Raw genomic sequence first — 27073 nt, 5'->3', positions numbered from 1 at the left:
AAACAAATATTTCCCAAAAGCAAACTTGTTCATGAAGAAAAAATCATTTCGTGCAGGTGTACAGCCCACTGCTCAGGAGAAGATCCCTGACGGAAGTCAAGTGATGTAGCGGCAGGTGACTCCACTATTAGGGTTGGGGGAGTGCACTGGGTTAGAAACATGTGCTGTGGTCTCGCTGTAAGCTTTAAGGCTTAAGCTGAAATCATGGTCTGCACACGGTCAGGTGGTATCCACATTAGTGGTAAAGGTATGATCATCGTTAATCTGGTGTTGATTTCTTGACAGAGTATACCGATTTTTAATTTTTTAAAATAAAGAGCATGCCGATTGTACTAACTACAATGTTTAAGATATTTTCATCGACGGAATTGACTGTTACAGTACTGGCGTTCGAAGCAAATGGCAAAGAAAATAATTGTGAAAGCGGAGAATATTTATTTGCACTTACAATGTGCAAAGCTACAAATGTCAACAATGGTAAACATTACTTTGTCGGTCTAGGTTTGGCATGAAAATTCTCGTGATGATTGTTTCATATCAACACTGTTGATCATTTCTTTTATTCGAACGTTTCCGACACAACACGGCTAAATAATGTATAACTACCATAACTTTTAAAACACCATGAAAACCATGAAAAATCCCAAAGAAGTCACAATTCAACACCCACACACAAGCGGAAGACTTCCTTCTATCCCTAAAATCTGCAAATAGACTGGTCTTCCCCTGTCCCTCTGCATGCCCTCTCCCCTCATTTGGTGATCTCGTGAGCGGTGAGCTGTACAGTTGCTGGAACACATCTATTAAGCATTATGAAATTGGTGGTACACAGTGAAACCTCTATTTTATCTATTGGGCAGAGCTGAAAGAACTTAAAATACGGGGAAATGAGAACTCGAGGAAATTGCTATGTTGGGACCATCAAGATTGAATGTATAATGTGGGAAAATGTAAAATCTGGGAACGTAAAATCGTGGTTTCACTGTAGGTACATTACTTATGATCAAAAGATTCTCAAACAGCATTTCAGTTGCTGTTCACAAGCACATTAAGTGGTCAACTTTCAATCACGCCACTAAAGTTCTTAGATTTGAGTCCTGGTGTGCGCATGGGTGTTCTTTGTGAGCATTCCTTCATTAATATAATCTAATTAATTATCTCTCATCCTCATTTTAATGATTAGCCAAAAAGTGGCAGAAAGTGACATGAAATAACAAAGTACAATTTTAAATAGCTATTTGTTGTTATTGGTTACTAATAGAATAACATATATGCATTTAATGCAAGGAGATTATAAGATAAGAAAACCATCCTGATTTCATGACATAATGATAAAATTATAATTTCCTCTTGCTTTTGCCACAGGCTCACGTTCATCATTATTTGCAAGTTGAAGGCATGGAGAAGGGGGATTTCATAGAAAGCAAGGAAAGTTTGTGTAGCGTGATACAAAATTATGAAAACCTAGGAAAAGTCCAAGTTCCAAATATTCCTCGCCTCCAGGTAGTATGAATTGAGGTATTCAGCAGAAGAAAACATTTATGTGCTGATAAGATGAACTTGTGGTTTGTAGTCACAGGCACTTGTAAATAGCAATATCCTCATTGACTCGATGGGAACATTACGAACCAGAAGTGTGCGTGACTACATATAACACTATTTAATTGTCATGCCTCCGTGTAAATAGCATGTATCATTTTTAAAATGTAGTGATATAAACATATCCACATTTTACTCACTGTTGCCTTAATTACAAGTATTTTGGCCACTAAATCAGGTATGTTTGTGCCATTAATGCATATTTTGTAATAAAGGTTGTAAATTATTTTTTAAATATATTTTACATTTTTTATTTACTGTTAGTATTTATTATGCAACAATTACTTAATGGAGTTACTCCAAGTAGGTGAGCAACTTGTGAATTAGATTGGGAAACTTTTAAGATTTCTCAGCTTTCTGTAGTGATTTGTCGGTGTCAGCCATATAGTCAACATGTGTGTCTTGTACGTATCTTGTTACGGTTTCTGGTATTTATATCATTTGTAATATGTAATCTTCTCAACCCCTGTATACTATACCATTACTTTTCATTTGAAGTTTTATATCCTTGTCAATACCGGTGTCCCTATGGAAGCTTTCAGACCGAAGCAACAGGGGTGGTTCACACCAAAACAAGGACCCCTTCAGTTTATAAGCAAGCATTCACTGTGCATGCACAAACCACAGACTGAGGTGACACGTGCAGCTTGTAGCACTTCTTTTCCAAAATTTGCATCGAGTCGGTTTCCAAGAGACATGTGTTGTTTCGGTTTGAACGCTCTCGATAACTTACAAAATGTCCTGGCTCAAGCAGAAATTGAATCTGGATTTTTCGGCATTCCATCCAAACACATCCTATGTCATTTTCATGTCACATATTATTCAGAATAGTAACGATCTCCTCCATCATTGCAAAAGACACTGTTTTGTAGTTAATTAAAATATGCTCTTACACACAAAAGATTTGTACATAATAAGGAAAATGTGCCACAGATATACATGAAAATATTTTATTTACATATTTTCATACAACTTATTGTACATATTAGAGACATACAATAAATCTTTCCAAACTGTTATTGAATTTTATTTTGCATTAAATTGGAAGACATCTTTAACTTTAAAAGTGCACATACCAAAAATATAACTATTATCAATGTTAATTGCATATTTTGTCTACTTTGTTGCAAAACAATCAGAAACAAACATTTTATAACACAATAAAGCATATTCCTACTTTTAAGACTATTAAAGTGGCTAAAAGTTAGTCACAGAAACTGCCAAAACAGATGAAAACATATTAGAGCAGGCCAGTGATTTATTACCCAATTTATTTGTATATTATTACATTATTAATCGGTAGGGATGGAAAAGAGTATATAGATCTTGCTCAAGATAGGGACAGATGGAAGGCCTGTGTTGCTGCGGCCATGAACCTTCGGGTTTAAGAAGGCTAGAGAGAATTACATTATTAAAAAACTTCAAAGTTCTATTCATGCTGTTTTCTGACCTTGTACATCAAGCTCATAATTCAGATTAAAACCAACATTTTGGGCTTTCAACACGAAACAATATCAGGACCACTAGCAGTAACAAAAATTATCAAAATTTCATTAGGTTATTTTATGTCTTTTTTCTGCCTCTTTTGGCTATTCAGACCATGAGGATGAGTGATGATATGATAAACTTGAAGGGAGGGACACTAACAAAAAACACCCATACCCAAGGTTGGAATTCGAACTCAGGACCCCTGGCATCCTAGTGTGATAACCACTCTGTTTATTATAAAATTCAAGAAACCATTTTATTATTGAATCACTGCTTCTTTTGCTGATTATAGCTATATGTGCAGTTATTTATTAATTATAATAATTACAAAAATTACTACCATTAATAAAAAATAACCAATTAATTGCAATTACACAAAGGTGGTAATTCACATGTGCCAAATGACGAAGTTACAGAATAAAATCTGTTTTGGCAGTTCCCATGTGTGAATTAGCCACTTTAATACTGTCATTGAGAATATGCATTTCTAACGCATAATATAGTCTTGCTTTAATTTTTTTCATTATGTACAAGCCCTTAAAAAATATACAAATTTAATCTAGGTTTAATGTACATGGCAGGCAGTATTATGGCACCAGTAAGTTGCACAGTACTAGTTGTATGTACATACTATTATCCTATGTATCAAAGGCAACAAAGAAATTACAATACACAGAAGTTCTTAAACGGAATGTTGTCTCCAAGATTAGATGGTGTAGACATAATAGGAATAAAATATAATATGTCTGATTATTATTATTTCATTTGTAGTTCTTACAATGTAATGTTTTGGGAGAGCACAATCTCCCTTCATCAGACATTTATTCTTAGTTTGATTAATACAAGAGAGAGAATTCCACAATGTAAGCAATACGTACATACAAGAAAAATATGTCTGATGTTACATAATTCATAAAACAAATTGCTATGCAAAAAAAAAAAAAAAAAGTAGTGTTCCCCTGTGCATAGCACCACGCCATGAAGGCGTATAGGGGGTGTGGGGGTAACGCCCCACACTTTCTTGATCCGGTCGTGAGTGGGGTGATGTGATCAGCATCACGCCCCTGACCGCCTTTACCCCCCAGGGGGCACGAAAATGAAATTAATACAAAAACTAGGGATGGGGCATTAAATGGTACTCTGTAGGGCATGGAGATTATCCATGAAAATTATAACAAAATGGTAGAATTTTGCACTAAATTATAAGATATTTATACGAGGGTTATTTTTTAAGTAAGGTCAGTTTTGCAATAAAAACGAAGTAAGTAAATGTTTTCTGAATGTACATACACTTCTTTATGTTTCTACATAATTTCCTTGCCGGTTTAAACATTTATCGTAACGAACTAAAAGTTTTTGGATACCTTCCTCATAGAACTCTGCCGCCTGTGATGATAGCCAGGTACTCATGGAAGCTGAGTTAATGGTTGTTTCTTGCGGCAAAAAGTCCACTAACAAAACACCCTGCCTGTCCCAAAACACAGTTGCCATGATGCTATTCAAAGAATGCTGGGAGCCTGCGCGCACACTCATTCCCACACTCAAGTGCAATTTCAAACGGTATTCACAAACAGACCTTGCAATACGACCTCTTCCACCATCTGAAGACCTTCCTGGGCAGCAAGCATTTAGACACTGATGAAGAAGTGAACATGACCGTGAGTAACTGGCTATCATCACAGGCGGCAGAGTTTACTTCCTTCATTTTTATTGCAAAACGGACCTTACTTAAAAAATAACCCTCGTATAACTATCTTAAAATTTAGTGCAAAATTCTAGCATTTTGTTATAATTTTTATGGATAATCTCCATGCCCTACTTTTTTAAAAAAGTAAATGTCTAAATATGCACCTTCTTTTGCACTGCAGTCACCCTGGAAACACATTTAGGTATTAACGAGGTCAATCAGATTCTTTAAGGACCATTTGGAAATTTGTATCAGCAGGTAATCAGCATCAGTATTGGCCAAAGTTTCATATCGGCCCATCCTTGCAAAAAACTAAATTACTGAGTCCATATCTTATTCAATACAATGTTGCTAAATGTTTAAAATGGTTTTGCACTTTCACTTATCACCTTTGCTATCAGAGCATATATTTCAACACAACAGACAGAATATGCTTGAGGTAATGCATGACAAACTAAAGGCAACTGTGCCAAGTGTATTGATACCATAAACACAAAAACAAAATTATAAATAAACAAAAAATCATGAGGACAATACATTAGAAACTTATTTACTGGTCACACACAATAGCACAATAAAAAAAAATCATTTTGGGATGCTTCAAATACTGAACAAAGTGCTACTCTCTTGTCTTATAAATGGGACAGAAATAAAAACAAGTGACATTCTTGCATAGGCACTTTGTATGTATAGTATACATAAATGGAACATAAAATCATATTTCATTTCTGTTCTTTAAAGGAAGAAACACATTAAATTGACCACAACATTATGACTTAAAATCTGTTCATGTTAGCGCAGAAAATTGTTGGCTTGGTTAAATTTTGTGCCATTTACTTGTGTTGTCATTACAGTTTTTAAAAAAGTATAAAGGAGATTCTGTATATAAAAAAAAAAGATCACACATTTAACATGAAAACCTAAACTTAGTGAGATATTGTTTACTTGTACAGCCAGCAACATATCTTGGTTGCAATGACCCCAATTGTGTACGACACCGTGGCCGTGTGGTCTAAGGCATCATGCTTTGGGATGCATGGAGGTTCGAGTCTCCTGGGGGAAGCATAACATCATTTCTCCTGAGATTTCAGCCTGGGTATGGGACCGGTGGCCACCCACCATCGTGAGGAAATTGGGGAGCCAGAATAACCCGTTCATGGAAACCTACAACAAAGACTGGGGGTTCGTCATGCTGATCACACGTCACCCTGTAACTGGTTGGACGATATCCCACCTCAATAGCCCAGCAGTCGGTAGGTAGGCCCGGGGTCTCAACGGGCTGTTGCGCCACTGGTTATAATGACCCTGTTGAGGCAATGAGGTCATTGCAACCTAAATGTGTCTATGGCTGCCCATACAGTGAAAATGGAAGGATGGATCTACAGATTCACAAGACAAGAAGACGCAGGAATCCCTGATGACTGCACGGTAATTTTCCTTGTGCAATTCAAGAGAGAGAATACTTCGGAATACTATTTTCATTTAGGCTCTCTTCGTGCGGGAGATTTTCTTGCTTTTGTCATTCATCTTTTCAGGTGGTGGTCCCTTAGCAGCAATATGTCGACTGTACAAGCTGCAAAAACAAACAAAAATGTACATATTGCAACAGCAATCACATGCATTTCGCAAAATGTGCATTTTACTACAGTAGTTATAAATACAATTAATGTGAATATAAGGACAGTATAGTATATATTTCTTTACTTGTAAAATACCCCAGAAAAAAATTCATTGAGCATAGTCTTACAATTTCTGCTGACAATATACAAAACCTCATGTACTCATGTGCTAACCACTCTGCCACGGGGGCCAGCTTATTTACTACTGCATGTCTAATTTTCCAAAATATGAATTCTGCTGACAACACACTGTTCATGGAACCAAAGAACACTCGTGTTTTCAGTGCCAATTATTATCGAACCACTACTGCACTTCAACAGATCATGTCTCGGCAATCATAGATTGGCTAGGCATGCAATAGCAACATGAACCAATTTTAATCACTTCAGAGACACTTGTAAAAACTGAAAAATGGTGCCAAATAGCAGTTTGTCAAGGCCAAAAACCAGTGTTCATGGTGTGGCATAAAAATGGGTCTCTCTGTTTTCGTTCTGTAATGGTGTTGGTGTTATTGTCATTTGCATCAGCAATATTTTTTACCGTATAGTGAATTTACATTGTTATACACCTGTAGTGGGATTTGATAAAATTGAATATTTGGAAATCTAAAATTGTATTGAGTTGTGGTTCAGATTTGCTCACTGTGTTTCTTAACAATTACATTCTTGCAGTGATCAGAACGCTACATTTTAAAAGTAGCTTCGCTACAGCTACAGCTACTCTTCCAAAATGTAGCTTCGCTACAGCTACAACTACATTTACCAAAAAGTCACTCGCTACGCTACTCCTGTTCACTACTCGCTACTTCGTTACTTCTGGATAAAAAAATTAAAAATAACCATGTGGATATTAAAAAAATCCCCTACTACTGGTAAATAGATTCTGTTATTTATTATCATGATTCCCATGATTCGATAATTTTGAAAGCAGCGTTACTTCAGTTACTTATATTTACTATAGTTTTTGAGATTAACATACCTATGCAAGTGGCATTTCAATTCAAATTTGATATATGAATATTGAAATTTGGTAGGATTACGTATTTATGTTCACATCAACATATTTTTCTTGAGAATAAATATTTCATTTTTTAATAGACTGATATGAAGGCAGCATTTTGAATGAAAAGTACCTGGGGCCCTTTGTTTACAAAAGGGCTCCAGGTTCGATACCCAGCGGAGGCATATAGTGGCTCGGATCCAGTCTTGATCAGCTTATGTATGCATAAAATGGAAAACAAAAACTAGGAAAGATGCCAAGTTGGAAGGATGGGATCCTCCTGCTCCTCCATTCCCCACACTGCTCATCATTCATCATTCTTCCTCGTTCTCACAATTAGTGGCAGAAAGCGACTATAGATAAGAGAATAATTAAATAAACCATTCATCCTCACTGTCATGATTTAGAAGAGTTGAAGAATGGATGAGGAGGTAAATGGACAAATGGGTGGTGGACTATATCAAAGCGTTCGAAGATTAATATGGAACAGGGATGTACCTATGAAATGCAAGAAGGTAATATATAACACATACTATGTGCCAATAATTACGTGACATAGAGATACAAGAAAAAGATGCAGGCAGTGGAGATGCAATTTTTAAGGAGTCTATGGGAGAAGACTAGAAGGGATAGAATAAGGAATGAGGAGATCCGACAGACCGTGGTTGTTGGTGAAGCTTCAGGACAGGATACATCAGGCACAGATGAGATGGTTCGGACACATGAAGAGGGTGGATGCAGTAAGACATTATAATGCACAAGGAGTGGGAATAAGGCCCAGGGGAAGACCAATATGTCGGTGGAAAGAGCAGATAGTGGAGAGTGTTAGGAGAAGAGGACAAGATTGTAACACCATGAAAAGAGAGGAGTGAGTGGTGGAAGACCAGGAAATAATGTAGAGGCTCGACTTCTATGCCGACCCAGTCAGAGGCAGGAAACAGTGAAGGATGATGATGGTGATGTCATGATTACAGAAAAGTGACGCAAAAGTAGGAAAAATACATAAATTTGAAAACTATGTATATTAACTAAAGAAAATTGTCGTTTTTGCAGGAAAGTCAATAACTCGTACATACTTTTTACAATATGATAAAATATATTGAGGAAGCTGTCGTGTAAACCCGAGTGTTCTAAACGTATTGTAATTTTAAAATTTGTGAACAAATATTATCGCGAAAATAATTGTAATTCCAGAAACTCTATAATTCTTCTAACAATAATATCTTGCTGGTGAGATCCTATGTACTGACAATGATCAATGCTGTTAACGTACTGAACCATTTATTGCTGGCACTATTCTTTTGTCAGTGCAGTTGAAAATCCATCACTCGTTTTTGCGCTGCAAGTTGTATCTTACACAGCAATTAATTGGTGTCTCTTACACCATGGATATCCACAGGATTTGTTCTGGGGGTGATGTAAACGATGCACTTTTTTCCAGCGGTGTAGCAAACGAGGCATGTTTCTCCCCAAAATAGCGATGCAGCTCAAAAAAACGTAGCTGTTAGCTGGAATATATTCATATATGTCAGTTAGTTATCTGGATATCTGAATTATTCAGATACTAATTAAATAAGATGCAGATATCTACAATCTAGATAATCTGTATTTCCATGTAATAGACTTTGTCTTTATGAACCTCCTGCAAAATTAAAGGCTATTGTCGATTTTTTCTGATGCTGTTGCCACATTCAAAATTCACCTCATAATGCTGAGAGAAAATGTAGCTGTAGCAAAATTTTCGCTACAACTACAGGAATTTTGTAGCTTCGCTGCCGCTACAACTACAATTTTCAAAATGTAGCATCGCTACAGCTACAGCTACAAATTTTGTAGCTAGCTACTGTAGCATGCTACTTCTGACCACTGCATTCTTGTATGCTACAAGGTTTGTAAAAATATTAAATAGAGTATTGGAATCATTCCACATAACTTTTACATGCGTTAATAATTCAAACAAGTCAAAATATCTTGTTAAAGTGCAGCTTCAGTTTTCGTCTTAACCAGCCTTGCGGTAGGGTTTTTCATTGAATAAAAATATATATTTTCTTTATTTCCAACTATACCTAAGTAGGGGCAATTAAATAAATGTTAAGAAAAAGAGGGGGAAAAGTCAAGAATTTTGGATTAGTTATTTTGGTATACACCCTGTTTGTATAACAAGAACGAAGCTTATATCTAAAATTGTAATTTTAATCATCACAATTACACCAAAATAACCAAAATTGATTATTTTATACATATGCCATTGCTATACGCAAGATGGCATTTTACTTACTATCTGTAGGTCTCTGAACGTATGTAATCCAGCACATGAGAAATTCCAACTTGAAACTGGTCTGCTATAGGTGTAACCCAGGGATTGTATTCCATTCTAAAGACTGATTTATTTCCAGCCAAGTCCAAGTTTCCTATGGAAAAAGAATAACAGATATTTTGTAATTCTGTAAAACTTTGTTTTACTGGATTTGACTGCAAATGAAAGTTAACTGTATTTATAACATGCTGTTACTCCAATATTTTTAATTGTTAACATTATATTATCTTTATACACATTACGTTCAACATAGACCTGCTGAAAATTTTGTCTACTGTTTTCAGTAGATCTATAGGTGTTTTGAAAACATCTACTGTGTTCAGATTTTCAAAGATATAAATAAAAAATGTTAATAAGGATGAATGAAATGTAATACTTATAGCCACCATTTTAAGCTAAAAACACTACATACATATTAAATAATACTGAAGAAGTTATTTTCAATTATAATTCCTCTACTGTACTATTTTCAGTAGATCTTTAGGAGTTTTGAAACATGTACTGTGTTTAGATTTTCAAATACATATAAAAACAAATTGCAAATCAGGAGCAATGAAAAGTTATATTTACAGCCAACAAGTTGAGTTACATACGCTGTATACAATATTGCATGTAATACTGAAGAGAATATTTCACTTGTATTTCTTCTACTGTACATGTACAGTAGTTTGAGTAGATTTCAGAGACACACAGTAGAGTACAGTTGATACCAGTAGATTCTGTCTACTGAAAACAGTAGAAATTTCCGGCAAGGAAATGGGACTTCAGTCCTGTGATGGGCAAATAAATAAAATGAAATGGATTAAAATTATTTCATCGTTATTGCAAATTTCAATCTCGTCACCAAAGTTCTCAAGTTCAAACACTGGGCATGGGTGTTCTTTACGAGAGTCCGTTCATCAGTTTCATCACATCACCACTCATCCTTATTGTTGCAATTAGCTGAAAGTGATACAAAAGTGACATCCAATAATATTAAATGCTTAATGAACATTTAGAACCAGTTTGAAAACAAAACAAGTAGTTTGCTATTCTTGTTTAATAATTGCAATAAAACAGAAGAACTTCTTTTTTTGTGCAAACACGTACTTTAAGTGATTGAGTTACACTTATGATGACTACATGCAAGAATCACAATAAGCATTATACAGTAAAACCTCGTTAATCCGGACTAATGGGAGGGATAAGTTGACCGGTTTAACGAAAGTCCGGATTAACTGAAATAACCTAAAAGAACAGTAGAAAGTGCATTAAAACTCCGTTTATAGCAACAAAAAAAAAACAAGTTTATTATGGTGTATTTAAAGGGCATAGGCCTAAATACACTATACAGTACAGTACAAAGTCTGTGGGAAACAGAATTTCATCAGTGGTTGACTGCCTTTTCTGTGGGAAGTTCTCTTGTTGACTTCTAGCCACATTTAAAACCTCGCATTCTGGTTTGTTTGTTTTTCCTTTTGCCTGTCCGCATTAAGCGAAGTCCAGCTTACTGGGGTCGGGATTAACGAGATTTTACTGTATTGATATATGTTAACCAATAACATTGAGTAAAGAGACTTATCAAAATGTTCCCAAGTAGCACTAGTATTAAACACGCCTTGCATATGTAAAATATTTATTCCTGTCTTTCAATGTGCGGATAATTGTAGAACTTTAGATATCTATTTTATATGATTACACTTAATTAACACACTAATAATAATAAAATGCACTTGTACATATTTTACTTCATATCTGTTAAGTTCGTTGTGATTAATCACAAATGCACATTCAAATTGAATGTGACTTATTTTCATGCAAATTGTAAAGAAAGACATTACATTAGGTTATATGGGTGAAAAAATGGTTGTTTTTTTAAGCTTGTAATATACGAACTATAATTTTCGGTAAATTTTGAAAATTGGACATTTTCTGTCGGATTCTTAATAGCTGTACATTGTGAACATGTTCTGTTGTTTTACATGTAAAAGTAAAATATATCAGCAAAAAGCGGTGGTTTATGAAAGCAGTCCCATAATATGTTGATGGAAGATATCAAATTTTCAAACTCTTTTTATTAATAATAGTAACAATGGATATATTAATGAAGAGGTTTTCTTGGGATATCAGCCAGGTGATTTCCGGATAGGCTTCCGAGAGCTAATCTCACTATCATCTACAGGATTGAATACCTGAAGATGAGAGTGACTGCTCTTGAAAGCTCGGAAACATATCCGGGAATCACCCAGCTGATATCCCAAGAAAACCTCTTCATCACTCACCACCAAGGAAGCTTCAAGAATTATTTCACTGGCTATACTGTTTTGTGATTCAAGTATGTCATACCTCTATATGTATACAAATGAACCAAAAAGACAATATTGTGTGCAGTTGTTTTGAACAAATTACACATTAATCACTATCGCTTGTCCTGAAAAGGTTCATGATAACACTGAAATAAAATGTGTTTCAGAAATACCCAATAATGTGTATTTGGCTGTTTTTGTTAGAATAATATTAAGTTTTACACAAAGTACTGAAAAGTGTGGAGTCTTCATCAGTACAAAATTATAGCAGAAAAGATGATAAAAGACCAGCAGCCTACAGAAAATCAGAATTTACATTCACTTGACATTACCGATTTCAGATGGCAACACTGTCAATCTGTTTCCCTGAATGTGAAGCTCTCGCAGACGTGCCAATTCTCCGATTTCCTTGGGCAGCTCAATAAGATCATTGTCCCTCAGTACAAGCTGTGAATAGAAGTACAAACATAAATTAACTGAATAATAATTTGAAAAACCCAATTCAAACCAAACAAGTGAAATAGTTTTCATGGAACAAAAATTCACTTCATAAAGTTTTATGCTTATGAGTATACTTTTACTGATTATCATTCATTATCTTTCTTTAGGCCTCCCCGATGGTGGAGTGGTAGCATCGCTGCCTTGTAATCAAGGGGTCCCAGGTTCGATTCCCGGTGGAGGCACATAGTGGTTCTGATCCCACTTTAAACTGTAGGTCCAGTCCCGATTAGCCTTACTGTGCAAAAAGTGGACGTAAAACACCAAATCAATCAATCAATCAACCTTCACTATCTTAATAGAAATAATACTATGTAATCAATTGTACAAAAAGTTAGCTATACTGAAATAATAATAATGACTGCATTGTCCTTTTTTTTACCATCAATGATGCTGATGTTGGTTTTTGTGAAATTATTGTTACCTATTTCAGTGAACAAAGATCATTACTACAGAACTACTACTTATTTGCGTTACAAAAGGTACTGAAGCCTAGATTATAACATTGCTGAGTAATCATTTGCTATCTCTAATAATATAACCGACCAGTTTATGATACAAGAGCTTGCAGAGAGCCTCCATAGTGAAGTGCTTCGTCTAACATGCTTAGATCCTAGGTTTAAATCCTGTTATTACTCACAATTACCCAAAATTTGAGAAGCATCTTAAAATAACCAGAATAGAAGACAAATGAACGAGCTACGTAAAAACAGCTACGACATGCTGCGTATTGAACCACAATTTTCACATAAAAGATACTTGCTCAAAGAGATGAAACACAGAGGACAATATACCTTGTTATAAATATTTATATTTGTAATGTTACCAAAAAACTTACTATCTGTAAATTCTTCAGTTGTCCTATTTCTGGCGGAAGGGTTTCGAAATCGTTGTCTCCTAGGTACAAGGCACGAAGAGTTTCTGCAAAGATATAAAACTAGTTGTGTAAATGGCAAATATTATTATTTTTATCTATATCCATAAATTTTCATGACATACATACCTCTATGTTTCACCAACTAGCTACTTATAATATTCTTCAAACCCATTTGACAAATTGTTGTAGATTTAAGGCTGAGTCAATGCCACTTTGAAACGATGCCCATACCAATGTCAATACTCTTACCGATTTCTACCAATACCGATGCTTGAAAATTGTAACAATTAAAAGTACAGTAATACCTTGTTAATCCGGACTAATGGGGAGGATAAGCTGACCGGTTTAATGAAACTCATGATTCATTGAAATAACCTACAAGAACAGCAGAAAGTATATTAAAACTCCATTTACAGCAACAAAACCCGTTTATTATGGTGTATTTAAAAGGCATAGGCCTAAATACATTATACAGTACAGTACAAAGTCTGCAGGAAACAGAATTTCATCAGTGGTTGACTGCCTTTTCCTTGGGAAGTTCTCTTGTTTACTTCTAGCTACATTTAAAACCTTGCATTCTGCTTCTTCTTCTTTCTTTTTTTGCCTGTCCAGATTAAGCGAAGTCCGGCTAATCGGGGTCCGGATTAACGAGGTTTTACTGTAGTTTAAATTAATGATTAATGTTTGTGGGTGAGTGTTTCTGTCATTTACCAGAGTTTTATTTCAAACTATTCAAGTTTTGGTAAATAAGCCAGTATCGATAATTAAAATCCAACCGATAGTTTCTGATACCGATACTTCGGCATCGGATGAGCCCAAGATTATGGGAATTGATAAAAGAAAATATATAATTTTGGATTGGTTCTCTTTCTTGTGTGTTCACAAAATAAAATAAATATGTCCACAGAAACATTTTTAAAAAGTGTGCTCACAAGCGATTGTATTCCAAATCTTCCTTCCAACATCCCGAAATCATTTTTGCTTCCATCTGCAGGGATATACAGAAACTAAAGACACTGAAATGGTTACAAGAATTAAAAGTGGTTAGCATGATATTTCTTTCTCTTTTAACTTTTCAATGCCTTTAATTCCTGGACATCTCTAAAGAAGGAACCAAAAACAGTTTTGAAACTTTAAAAGGTAGGCCTGGAATACAACTATTTGTAAGTATACACTTTTCTCACTTATTTTTTTACATGGTAAATTTCTTTACATTTTGGATTGAGTTTAAACTATTAATATTATTGTGCGTAACAGAGTCCCGATTTGTAATACGAAAGCAAGATAATTTCACGATGTATAAAAGTATGTAGTGTTATGGTTATGTCGTTGGTTTGAATTTAATCATTGATAACAGCCATGGAGAATAAATACTCTGAAAATTAAGCAAAATGTGTAATTTTCATTAACAGTCATTGCATTATTATTCAGATTATCTTGTACGTAAAACTTTGAATACTTTAACAAAACTTTAGTACATAGATGTGGTGCAGTTGCAATAGAATACTTGTGTACTAAGTACTGTACTTACTCAGGTATAATGCACATTTTTCTCCAAAATTTTTGCTCCCATAAACTGTGGTGTGTGTATTATGCACGAATAATTCGGACAGCCAACATGAAACCGTACAGGGTCATTCCATGATTTTGTGACACTTCCATTCATTTTTCATGTTTGCGGAACCCTATCATGTTATATATCGTTGTAAAGATTAAATCTTGCAGTTTCTGAATGTGGCAACAGATGCAATAAAATAAGTCATCACAAAATGAAGGAGCCTTCTCTTGGTCCACATAGCAACAGGTGACTTACTGAATAGATAGGAAGTCTTTCACTTGATCTGCATAGCAATTGTTTTATGACCTACAACTAAGAAAGACATTTCTTGAACCTGGATTATACTGTGCATTATATACGAGATATATTTTTTTTGTCGATTTTCCCCATCAAAACCCAGGGTGCTCAATATGCACGCACGTGCATTATACATGCGTAAATAAGGTATTTTATAGGTTTGTCGCGTGTTACTCACAAATCCAGAATATAGAAAAGGAAAGTTAAAAATTGTACTTACGTATGTGAGTATAGTGCTCTTATTGTAGAACGATGTTTCAGAGATTGACTATCTCTTTCCTCAGGTTCGTATAAAAACTAAGTACTTGGCATAGTACTGCGTCAAAAATGTAATATGAGGATTGTGGTTAAGGGTTGGTTAGGGTACATTTAAAATATTAAGTTTTTGCTATTAGAAGTACGTAAAAAACCAAGCCGTTCCCTAATAAAACTTGTACAGTAGACCTATTCACAGGTAAAAAAGTTAAAATTCTAAAAAACCTGCATAAATCACAATGCAACCTGCAGGTTTGGCCTTTCCTACCCAACTGTGCTTATCTATCCACATGAAGGTCAATTCTCAACGAATATTTCCCCTCCCCTTAATTTTCTCGTTTCCCCTTATTACGTCACAAATCCAACGTGAATTCACGTTCCTCTCTTGCAGCTTGCATAACTTCCGGAGTGACGTGGAAACCGATATTGGGTTCAATCTTCCAGGCTTTATCCCATTTTTGAAAATGCTATTGATCTCCGATACGGGGAGAAAAGTGCGTGCACTAGAAAATAAGAGGATTAAGTTGAATAAGGGTTTAATCAGGATTAGATTTTTAAAACAATGCAGGAAAATGGGGGTTTTACCAAACTTTTTAAAATGGGGGTATAAACCGTTGAGTGTAGGCATGATTGAACAAAAACAAGAAATACAGTTTAAAATACTAGGGAAATGTATTAGGGAGGCACATGGACAAGTCGAACGTCTTAATAAGGAATGCTATAGATTACATTTGGAAGTTAGTGGGGAACTAGACGAAGTGACGTGGAACCGCATTGAAGAGAGACACTTTAGAGCTGTGGATAAAGCCAAATTTAGGGATAGTAATACTATAGAGAGGAAATTGATGAAATTAAAATTGAATAGGAAGGATAATCTAGAGAATAAGAAACAAAAAACAGAGGAGTGGGGAAATAATGAGAACATTTTAAATTTAACCACCCACGAACCACCTAAAGAGTTGATTAGGATTATGAACAAGGGGCAGAAATTTGCAATAGGGGTAGAGAAACTTGAAAAAGAGGAATTCATAATAGCAGCAGAAACGATCGTAACAACTATTGACGAAAGGGAGGATAAAACTGAGGTTAGACAAAGGATACGTAATATTGTAGAACAACACTTGCAAAAAGAAATTAAAAAGGAAACGAACATGAAAGGGGGAGATAGAACACGGAAAGAGAAAGTAAACGAAAACCTAAGACGCGATTTAAAAAATGTAAGAAAATGGGTGAAGGCGAATAACGTATTTCTAATTAGGTCTGATAAAGAAAACAAGATGGTTATCATGGACAGAGAGGAATATCACCAAAAATTAGAAGATAGCTTTAAAGGTAACGATTTTGAGAAAATAGAGAAAGACCCTATTAATAAGATTAGAAGAGAGATCAAAAAAGGGGTAGAGACAAGCATTACATTGGGCACAAGCGAAAAGAAAATCCTTATTAAGGAAATTAAAGTTGGCAACATACCAATTGCTTTTGGAATACCTAAGACACACAAACAAGGCATACCACTTAGACCTATTATACCAACATACGAACATCCTGGATATGGGCTAGCAAAATTGCTGGTAAAAAGAATAAGGAAGGTAAATGAGAACACCCAATATAGCGTTAGGAATGCCGTAGAAGTTAAAGAATGTATAGAAAATCTGGAAATTGATGACGAGGATACAATAAGTAGTTTTGATGTTGTTAACTTATACCCAAGTGTACCGAGGGGGCGGGCGGGAGATTGTTTACTAAGGTGGCTGTTAGAAAAAGGAATAGACATCCTAACTGCTTGGGAATATGTACGATGGTATAACCTTGTAACGGAATATAACTTTTTCTATGTCAATGACAGTATTTATAGGCAAAAAGAAGGCTTGGCGATGGGAAACCCCATTTCGGGTATAGTAGCGAGCATTTTTATGCACTTCATTGAGAAGGCAGCTTTGGAAAAAACAGGAATGGGTATTAAATATTATGGGAGATATGTTGATGATATCTTGATTATAGGAAAGGGGGTAGCACTGAACAAGGTTTTTGAAGAATTAGAAAAACAAGACGAAAGAATAAACTTCACTAGGGAAAACTTAAGCGATGGAAAAATCAATTTCCTGGATCTTAGTATCTTGAAAGAAGGGAATAGGATTAGAACAGGAGTACATCATAAACCCCTATCGGGGAACTTATATATTAACAAGGAATCGGCGCACCCCGAAATAACAAAGAAAAACGTATTCCTTAACTTTTTTATTAGGGCCGGTAGACTATGCAATAATGAAAAAGAAAAAGACAACGAAATTCGGTGGATAAGAAAAACAGGATTAAAAAATGGATACACAAATAGAGAAATGGATAAGATAGCGGAGAGAGCACGGAAAATTATTAGGAAAGAAGGGGATCAAAAAGAAGGGGAAAAAATCGAAAATAGGAGGGTAAAGTACGTTGGCATCCCTTACCATCAATCCGTATCGGAAAAAATCGGAAAAATAACGAGAGATTTTGGAATCGTTTGCGGGATGAAAGCACCAAAGAATGTAGAAAAATACTTCACCGATTATAAGAAAGGAAAGACAACTAGGGAAATACCGGTAAAACAGAAGGGGGTTTATCGAATAGAATGCCAATGCGGGAAGGAGTACATAGGACAGACGGGCCGAAATATGGGTAAAAGATGGAGCGAGCATGAAAAGGACATAAGGGAAAAAGTTCCCAAAACGGGTCTCTCAGAACATATTTTGGAAAGTGGGCATAGAATCGCAAAAAAAGAGGTAATCAGAAAAGAGGGGAGGAAATTAGGAAGAAACGTGTATGAAACAGCGAGTATTTGTAGGGGGGGGAAGAGTAATCTTAATAGGGACGAAGGAAATTTGGAAGAAGGGTGGATCAATTTCCTCAAAAAATGGGATAAAGCCTGGAAGATTGAACCCAATATCGGTTTCTACGTCACTCCGGAAGTTATGCAAGCTGCAAGAGAGGAACGTGAATTCACGTTGGATTTGTGACGTAATAAGGGGAAACGAGAAAATTAAGGGGAGGGGAAATATTCGTTGAAAATTGACCTTCATGTGGATAGATAAGCACAGTTGGGTAGGAAAGGCCAAACCTGCAGGTTGCATTGTGATTTATGCAGGTTTTTTAGAATTTTAACTTTTTTACCTGTGAATAGGTCTACTGTACAAGTTTTATTAGGGAACGGCTTGGTTTTTTACGTACTTCTAATAGCAAAAACTTAATATTTTAAATGTACCCTAACCAACCCTTAACCACAATCCTCATATACATTTTTGACGCAGTACTATGCCAAGTACTTAGTTTTTATACGAACCTGAGGAAAGAGATAGTCAATCTCTGAAACGTCGTTCTACAATAAGAGCACTATACTCACATACGTAAGTACAATTTTTAACTTTCCTTTTCTATAATAAGGTATTTATATACACTTCAAACTTACCCATCATAAAAAAGTTTCCGGGCAAACTGCTTTCATTCAAATTGTTGTACGTTAGATCAAGCACTTCTAGAACAGGAAAGGCACCAAAACCTCTAGGCAATGCATTCAGTCTATTCATGCTGTAAGAGAAATCTGATTAAGATTTTGTGTTTTATGCAATTCCCCTCTATGGGTTCTTTGTATGTTAAAAAATATACTTAATAAATTTATGTTCTCGGTAACCTTCCTCTGATATACATATAAAATATAAATGAATAAATAAATAAATAAATAAATAAATAAAAATAAATGATAAATATATAAATTAATTTAAAATCGGTGTTATTTTTACATGCATTTTTACTGTTCCTTATATGCTTAAAATTTTCACAATGTTTTAGTTCTTGAAAATTTTAGTTTTTAATTACAAAAAAATTATGGCTGGTGGCTCAGTTAGTAACGTGTCTGACTACCATGCTAAAGGTCCCGGGTTCGATCCCCAGCCGGTTCAAATCCGGGAACTTTTCTAACGATGGAAGCAGCCCCAGCCCCCACCCAGCGTTGAATAACATGGGAAACTGGGTGGTAAAGGTGGTCAGGGGCGTGATGCTGATCACATCACCCCCACTCACGACCGGATCAAGAAAGTGTGGGGCGTTACCCCCTATATGCCTTCATGGCGTGGTGCAATGCACAGGGAAGCATTTTACTTTTTTTTTTTTACCTTTGTGAGAAATGACCAAATTGCATTACAAACTATTTCATCTCATCAGCCCTAAATATGAAACGTTTATTGAATGATAACACCCAAATTTTTTAACACAATCATACACATCACATTTCCCTAACAATGTCGAAAAATCACTCTGCGACCACTTTGTGTACATCATCAGCTACACTACAAATGACAGAATAGTGCTTCAGGAGAAGTGTTAATTCCAGTTTATATTGCATATGGCGTTTTTTGCATTAAAGTGCAAAGTTTGCGTTAGTTCGGGATTCCGAAACACCCAAAACTTGCCTCCTTCACCAAATACATTTCAAACACTTTATTTTGCTTTCCTCAACTTTTCCGTGTTATCGTTAAAACTAAAACTTCACATCCCTACTTATAACATTTCTTCAAGGCCAGCATTTCAACTGTTATCAAATATTATTTGTGACTTCATTCGAAACTTAAATCCGGTAAGTTTACAATGGGGCATTTTGCAAGTGAATGGTTGTTTAAATAAAATGTAGACAAAAAGTTAAAAAAAGGATAAAATCTGTTGCATATGACTCTCGACAGGTTAGGGCCGAACACTAATCTATTTCCAGCAAGTAATTTTGAAACATTGACAATCAACTATCACAGAGATATGCAGAAATGTTACTTCATATAATAAGAGTAGTAAAAAAAACACATTCCAAAAAGAGCTTTTCTACAAAATGCAAGACATAATTTTAGGTATAGAGTATTTAAATATAGTAAATATACTGGATATGGCACAATGAGTATTATTAGTTATTTCACTTACCCCACATTCAATATTCGCAGTTTAGGCATAGATGATAAGGAGGTAGGAAGTACTTCCACTTGGTTGTTGAATAAGTTTAGAATTTCTAAATTCACAAGATTAGCAAGTCCCGGAGGCACAGCTACGAAAGATAAAGAGAAGAAAATTTATTAATGTATTTCTGGACACCCACACACCTAGCAGTATTCACTTGTGCAGAGTTTACATCCAAATTTGTCTTCTAACACACAAAAAAAGAGTGTGGAGTCACAAATAAGATAAACCATGCAAAATATTTCACTTTTTAGCAGGGCTACACAGGGTCAAGGGACAAAGCCCTCCTTGCCAGTGGTTTCAATAAAGGTTGGACAAGCATCACTTTGAACCAATACTAAATCCAACAATCTGGCTGACACTAATAGGAGCCTGCATTTAAAAAATGCTGATATCTATACACCACTACTTTAATTTCCTCAAATCAAATCCATTTCAAAACAATGCTAAAATAAATTTTGATGGAACAACTAAACTTAATTTTTTTGGTAAATGTCTGTTATATCGGAGACACATTTCTTCATTTTTACAGAAGAAACTACTTACGGAAATGAGTTTCTGTAGTATTTTGAAAGTTCGTGGAGGTATTTTCTCACCGTAGAATGCTGCACAACAAGAAATAAGCACTTTTGATATAATAAACTTGCATTTTGTGTAAAGCAACAACATTATGCCGTTGTTTCCATTATGTACCTGCAGATGGCGCGAGCGTCGAAAGTCACGCGGTCTCGCCAGTGTTTCCAAACGTGCCTTTTTTTACCAGAATTTTTATTTTTTTTTATTTTTTAACTATGCTTACCTAACCTAACCTTGCCGGAAATGGTTCGTGGGGCTATCGTGAATGGTTTTTGGGGCAATTCGTCAGTGGTTTTTGGGGCTATCCATCAATTGTTTGTGATGACATAATGAACACGAAAGTAGGTATTTTTTGGTTAAGAAGGTTGAAACACTGCATACCCACTCCAAATCAACTAAACACAAGCACGACGCGCAATGATCCACAGCTGTGCACGCCATATTGTATGTTCCGCAATGGAAGAAAGGACCCAAAAGAATTACTCGTAATGTGAAAAATCGAAGTTATTTTCATGTAAAAAGCATAATCGCACCTTCAACTATGTTCCGCAATACACAATTGGTAAGTACGAACCATTTAAAACTGAAAATATCCGATAGAAATGTGTCTCCAATATAACAGACATTTACCTTTTTTTTTCCAAGCATTTCAGGCAGGTCCGTTTTTTGAAAATTTTATGACATGAAAACCCACGAATTGCAATGCTGTTTGAATGCAAGATTTTTTGTGTCATAATTTGTTTTTTTAATGTGCATGTGAAAGCAATAACAATTGGATGACATAGAGAGATGGTGAGTAAAACAAAAACAGAGAATTTTAACCCCCGGATCATAACTGATATTGAATACATGCTGCCTTTTATCTTTAAACTGAATTGACATGCTTTAAAGAAGTGTCAGTATATTTACATAATTCGTAATTAGAATTACAGATTTTTTTACCATCTGCAAAAGAGAGTGTGTTCCTTTTTGGCTTTAAAGTTACAGGAGGGAGAGCATAAAACCATAAATTGTGGGGTTCACATCATTGTATGGAAAATGTAGTCAATCTTCCTCCCATAAAATTTCCCAACCATGTGTCACTTGCGAACAACATAATATAGGATTTGCTGGGTATAAATTTTTCATTGCAACATTACATGAATAGCAGCCGAAGTATTGTAATCAGTGCTTCTTTCTGGGAATAAAGGTTCCGGTATTCTTCAAGTAAGTTTGTTATTATTACTGAGTTCATCATACGAAGTACTAAAAATATTGTGTTATGTTCATAAATGATCTTGAATCCATAAAGTTACACACACACATTTCTTTGATTAAATTAAAATGTTATTGATTTATTCTCAGGTATAAAAAGGTGCTGGTACGGAGTACCATTCAGTATCACAAGAAAAAAAGCACCAATTGTTACCATGATTCATATAAATGTTACTTTTACTTACTGTGTATCTTGTTGTGACTCAATGTTAGCCTGGTAATGTTGATCATGTCAACTGTAAAATAAAAAGGAACAGCATAACTAATAAACACAAATTACAAACTATTCTGTATGTTGCAATATTGGGCTCTATGTTAAACTCTGATTAAAAAATTAATGGTTCAACATTAAGTTTACATTAAAGAAAGAGATGGGAACAATGGTTCTCGCCTCAGCGAACCTGCTCCAAGCAAGAAGCACAGCAAGGTAATAATACACTGTGTTTCAAGTCACACAACCCAAACTTTCATCAATAATGATTTGGAGATCGTTAAGTGATATTTCATCAGGTTTTTGCATCGTGAAGCCCCATCCTTTGGCATATCTTTTAGTACTTCTAATTGTCAATTTATTCTACACAGGAAACTCCTGAAATAAATTAATGGAGCAAGTAGCGAATTTTTTTCCAGAATAATTTTGGGGTAGGAGGAGAAAAGGGAGATGAAAATTTATTTCACAGGGTCATATTTACAGTTTTGCAACTTATGTCATGCTAAGCTGTGGTTTGCAACCAATGTTGAACATGTGCAAAGTCTAATGGGTTTAGGAATAGCAGTTATATGGGAATGAAATGAGTGAAAAGGTGGCTTTGAAAATATAAATTCTATGTCTTCAATTTTGCATGCTTATCAAATAAATGCAGTTTATTCAATATTGTTGAAAAGTAAATGAAGAAAAATACAGTAAGGAAATATTTTGGAAACGATTAGATAAGCCAGATCTTCAAATTTACAGGAGAAAAGACGAGAAAGTACTTACGGAATTGCGTTCTTGTGGACTTTCTGAAGCCGGGGAAATAGTTTTTTCGAATCGTGCAACTTATTTGGCCTGTAAGTAAGGTATTTTTTGCACGATAGCTCGTGCCACCATTGCCGTCGACTACGTGAATCAAATGTTCTGTGCGTTCGGTTATGTAACCCCCTGTCAGTGTAGCAACCACGCGGTAGTTTGACAACATGTTAAATTTTTTTTTGTTGAAATTTATTTTTCTAAATTTTCCTAACCTAACCTTACGTGAATGGTTTGTGGAACAATTTTCGAATAAAAAAGTTTTGTGAATAGCTTGTACGGCATTTATAGGTTCATAGCATGCAATACATTTAAGTGTAGTGAAAGTTAATTTTTTTTTGTTGAAATTTATTTCTCTAAATTTTCCTAACCTAACTGAACCTAACCTTCTGTGAATGGTTTGTGGAACAATTTTCGAATCAAAACGTTTTGTGAATAGCTTGTGTGGCATTTATAGGTTCATAGGTTTGGAAACACTGCACATCAGCTGACGACAGACAACGTGAGTCAAGATTTGGCCGCCGAAATAGCAACGACAAATAAAGAATTATAATGTTAAAAATAACATGTTTTTCATGGAAGAAAGTGATCCCCAGGTTGAAAAATGTTCTGCTATGCACATGAGGTAAGTAGAAATGATTTTTATTTGAAAAAAAAAAAAACGAGTTGAATGTGTCTCCGACTTATCTAACTGGTACCAATATTTTTTTAAAATAAAATATCTCCAACAAGAGGGTTAAATGAAAATGTGTTTGTCTTTCGTCTCCAAGCCTGGCAAGTACAAAAACACTTGATTACCTGGGCTTTTCAAACTTCACACCACCGCTGGATATTTCCACTATTTACAGTAGACAAAATCTACTGTTATCAATTGCACCCTACTGCGATCTCGGAAGTATACTGAAACCCAATAGTTTCTACTGAACACATTTAGTAGACCTACATGTTCAGTAGAGGAACTACAAGTGAAAACATTTTCTTCAGTATTTAGCTTAACACGGTGGGTGTAAATATAACTTGGTAAAAATGTCATAGCCGGGAAATGGATTTCTTCAAAATACTTACGGAATTGAGTTTCTGTGTAATTTCGGAAGGTCGTAGAAGTGTTTTCTTGCATTTTTCAATGTATTTGGCCGTTAAATCATGTATTTTTCTGTCCGTCCGATGCACAAAAGCTGTTGCTTGCATTTCCATCCATGTACTTGAACCGGATGTTGCGAGCATCTGATGACGTAATCCTCAGTAAGTGTTTCCAAACACACAGTTTTTTCACTATATTGCCCAACCTAAAGCAACCTAACCTTACCATGATGGTGCTGTCGTGAATGCTTTATAGGGCTATTTGTGGATGGTTATACGATCCAGAATGGTTTTTGGAGCTATTCGTGGATGATCATACTATCCTGAATGGTTTTTGGGGCTATGTGGGAATTTTTCTGTTAAGAAAGTTGAAACACTGCTTTGCCGTTTGAAACACAACACTAGTCAAGATTTGCCTACCATTTTGCATGTTCAGGAAGCGAGAAAAGAACGAACAATAATTACTCGATATGTCGACAAAAGATACTAATTTCGTTGAAAAAAAAGCAAAATCCCTTGTTAAACAATCTTTCGCAATGCAGAATAGGTAAGTACGAATGTCAACAATTACAGAATAAACGAGTTACAGACATTTCCTGGCTTTGATAGTTTTACCTATAACTTTTCATTCCTTCTGATTAACATTTCTTAAATATCTATTTCAGGTTTCAAAAAACCTACTGATCTACTGAAAATAGGCAGAACTGGGTGACCTTTTACACTATTGATTTCAAGGACTTCTATTCAATGCTCAAACTTCAAAGTGAGGCGGGCGCAGAGGGATGTTAATAAAATTCCCTCGCCCCCCCTAATCGCCGCCACTTCAGATTTAGACAAAGATTTCTTCATGTAACACACACGGGGTTGTCATTGAAATGTCAGAATTCATAAGCATATGGCTCAGTGTGGTTCTTTTCTCTTTTCGCGACGTAGGGACTCCTTTACTGCATTTTCTCCATGTTAATCCATAAATCTTGACTAAGTGTAATATTATTATGTGCTTTTAGTTGTGCGACACAACCGAATATATATATCACTTTGGTAAACATGATCTGAACCTCAATTTTTATCGTCTCCCCATAGATATTACAAACAGGATTCTGTGTAATATACATGATGAATCGTCAATCAAAATTTATTTAATCAGAATTAAAATTATGTTGGTGGACTTCGCTTCATGATCTGTCTCCATTTGTGTGTTATAAAGTGACCAAATCGCATACTGCGTTTAAAAAAGAAATTAAAAACTTCGTAAAAAGAGGCGTTACCCTCGGCATGTAAACAATCTTGCGACATGAGAGGCTCCGCCCCATTCAGTAATATTGAAAACATTCGTCTTAACAAGTTAAGAAAAAACTTTTAATGTTCATAATAGAAATGCTTTTATTGTGGTAAAGTGAATGATGATAAATAATTTTCAAATTAAATGCCGTCGCATCTATTTAACCCGTAATGAAAACTGCAACGCCCACTAATGTCGATAAACGTGGGACGAGAGGAAAAACCCGTTTTGATCTGTTGACCAAATTAGGACCGAGCTCAAGTTTCTCTGTCCGGAAAATGATTTGCATTTTACTTACGTAGTCCGTGCATCTCTCCAAATGATGCAATTCCTTTATCCGCTAAATCTAGCTCCGGATTTTGAATTTCTTTGGCTTCATCAATAACTTTCTTTGCTTTTGACATCTTGTTGTTTGGTATACAGGAAACAGGGGCTTGCTCCATTGCGCGCGCAGTTTTGTCACAGTACACACTTGAAAAAAATATCGTTTTTCGACTACAGCTGTTCGGAGACTTTTCTCTGCACTAGCTCTGGCACGACTGAAGTCTGGAACTGGTCTGCAGCGAGATAGGTGTCTTCTCGTAGGTGGGCTGCAATTTAGGTCAATGTTTGCTTATAAATAACGCACCTGTTAGGATGTAAGAGAAAATGTTCATTTGCGTTTGTTTTTGAATCCGTATATTCACCGTACTGTGTAAGCTGAATGTAAAATAAGCTAACAGTTAAACTTTAATCTAATTCGTTGTCTTCAGAAGATATGTGAAGTTTCGTAATATTTTGATCATCATAGCATAATATAACACCAATGAAAAGTTATTTTGCCTTTCAGGCGCTGCTATGTGCCGTAAAAAAAATATTGTAAAATGTTTTGAGTGTCACCTGTCTTGTTCTTTCTATGGATCGCGATTACAGCCACGCCCACTCAGTGCACTGCCATCCTTTCAAATGCCACATTATTGTTTAGCCAAAACATTACTATGAATACTACGTAAATGTGAGTTGGCCACGGTAGCTCAGTCTACACGAGCTGTGTTATGCTCGGTCAGTATATTGACTTTCGTATTTGAGTTAATTTCAATGACAAAGGATGAATTGTAAGGTGACGAAATGGGATTATCTTGATGTTGTGCATCAAGATAATAATTATTTTTTTGGGAGACACTTGAGACGAAACTCGAGTGTCGAGAGACAAGTTTGGAAACTGTTCTGACAGGGTGATCTTTTTGTATGAGCGATTCAATGAATTTTCTTAATTTTCATCTTGGACATTTATAATCATCGAGGCTTATAGTGTTTAACGCATGGGCGTATTTAAGGGGGTTCCACGGGTCCACCCCACCTTGGGTTCAGTAAATTTATCCACATTACTTGTTTTATCCCTCATGTTCATAAAAATTTACTTGTTCACTTGTTAATAAAAA

The 27073-nt window shown here is 35.4% G+C and overlaps 2 protein-coding genes across 6 annotated transcripts in view; one reads left to right on the top strand and one right to left on the bottom strand.

Moving 5' to 3' along the window:
* LOC145992269 (tubulin epsilon chain-like) overlaps positions 1-2626 on the top strand; it is a 38223-nt gene extending 35597 nt beyond the window's left edge. For 4 of the 5 annotated variants that reach the window (XM_083128674.1, XM_083128650.1, XM_083128658.1 and 1 more), the window contains exon 11: positions 1366-2626. In XM_083128674.1, coding sequence (XP_082984800.1) covers positions 1366-1512 — 147 coding nt within the window. In that variant the 3' untranslated portion in view covers positions 1513-2626. The remainder of the gene's footprint in view (positions 1-1365) is intronic. The other variant, XM_083128681.1, reaches the window with a different exon arrangement.
* On the bottom strand, positions 2536-26177 carry ics (ras suppressor protein 1). The gene is made up of 8 exons (XM_083128687.1): positions 25951-26177; positions 22467-22517; positions 20419-20539; positions 18923-19041; positions 13332-13414; positions 12328-12442; positions 9672-9804; positions 2536-6347 (listed from the first exon to the last, which is right to left on the bottom strand). Exons 1-8 carry the CDS (start codon positions 26093-26095, stop codon positions 6257-6259), a joined length of 858 nt encoding a protein of 285 aa, XP_082984813.1. The 5' UTR covers positions 26096-26177; the 3' UTR covers positions 2536-6256.
* Between the last annotated feature and the right edge of the window lie 896 nt (positions 26178-27073).

This window comes from Lepisma saccharinum, chromosome 1 (genome assembly GCF_977018435.1).
Source record: "Lepisma saccharinum chromosome 1, izLepSacc3.1, whole genome shotgun sequence".
NCBI classification, from domain to species: Eukaryota; Metazoa; Arthropoda; class Insecta; order Zygentoma; family Lepismatidae; genus Lepisma; species Lepisma saccharinum.
The sequence above is the reverse complement of the archived record's forward strand: the minus strand, read 5'-3'. Positions and strand labels throughout refer to the sequence as shown.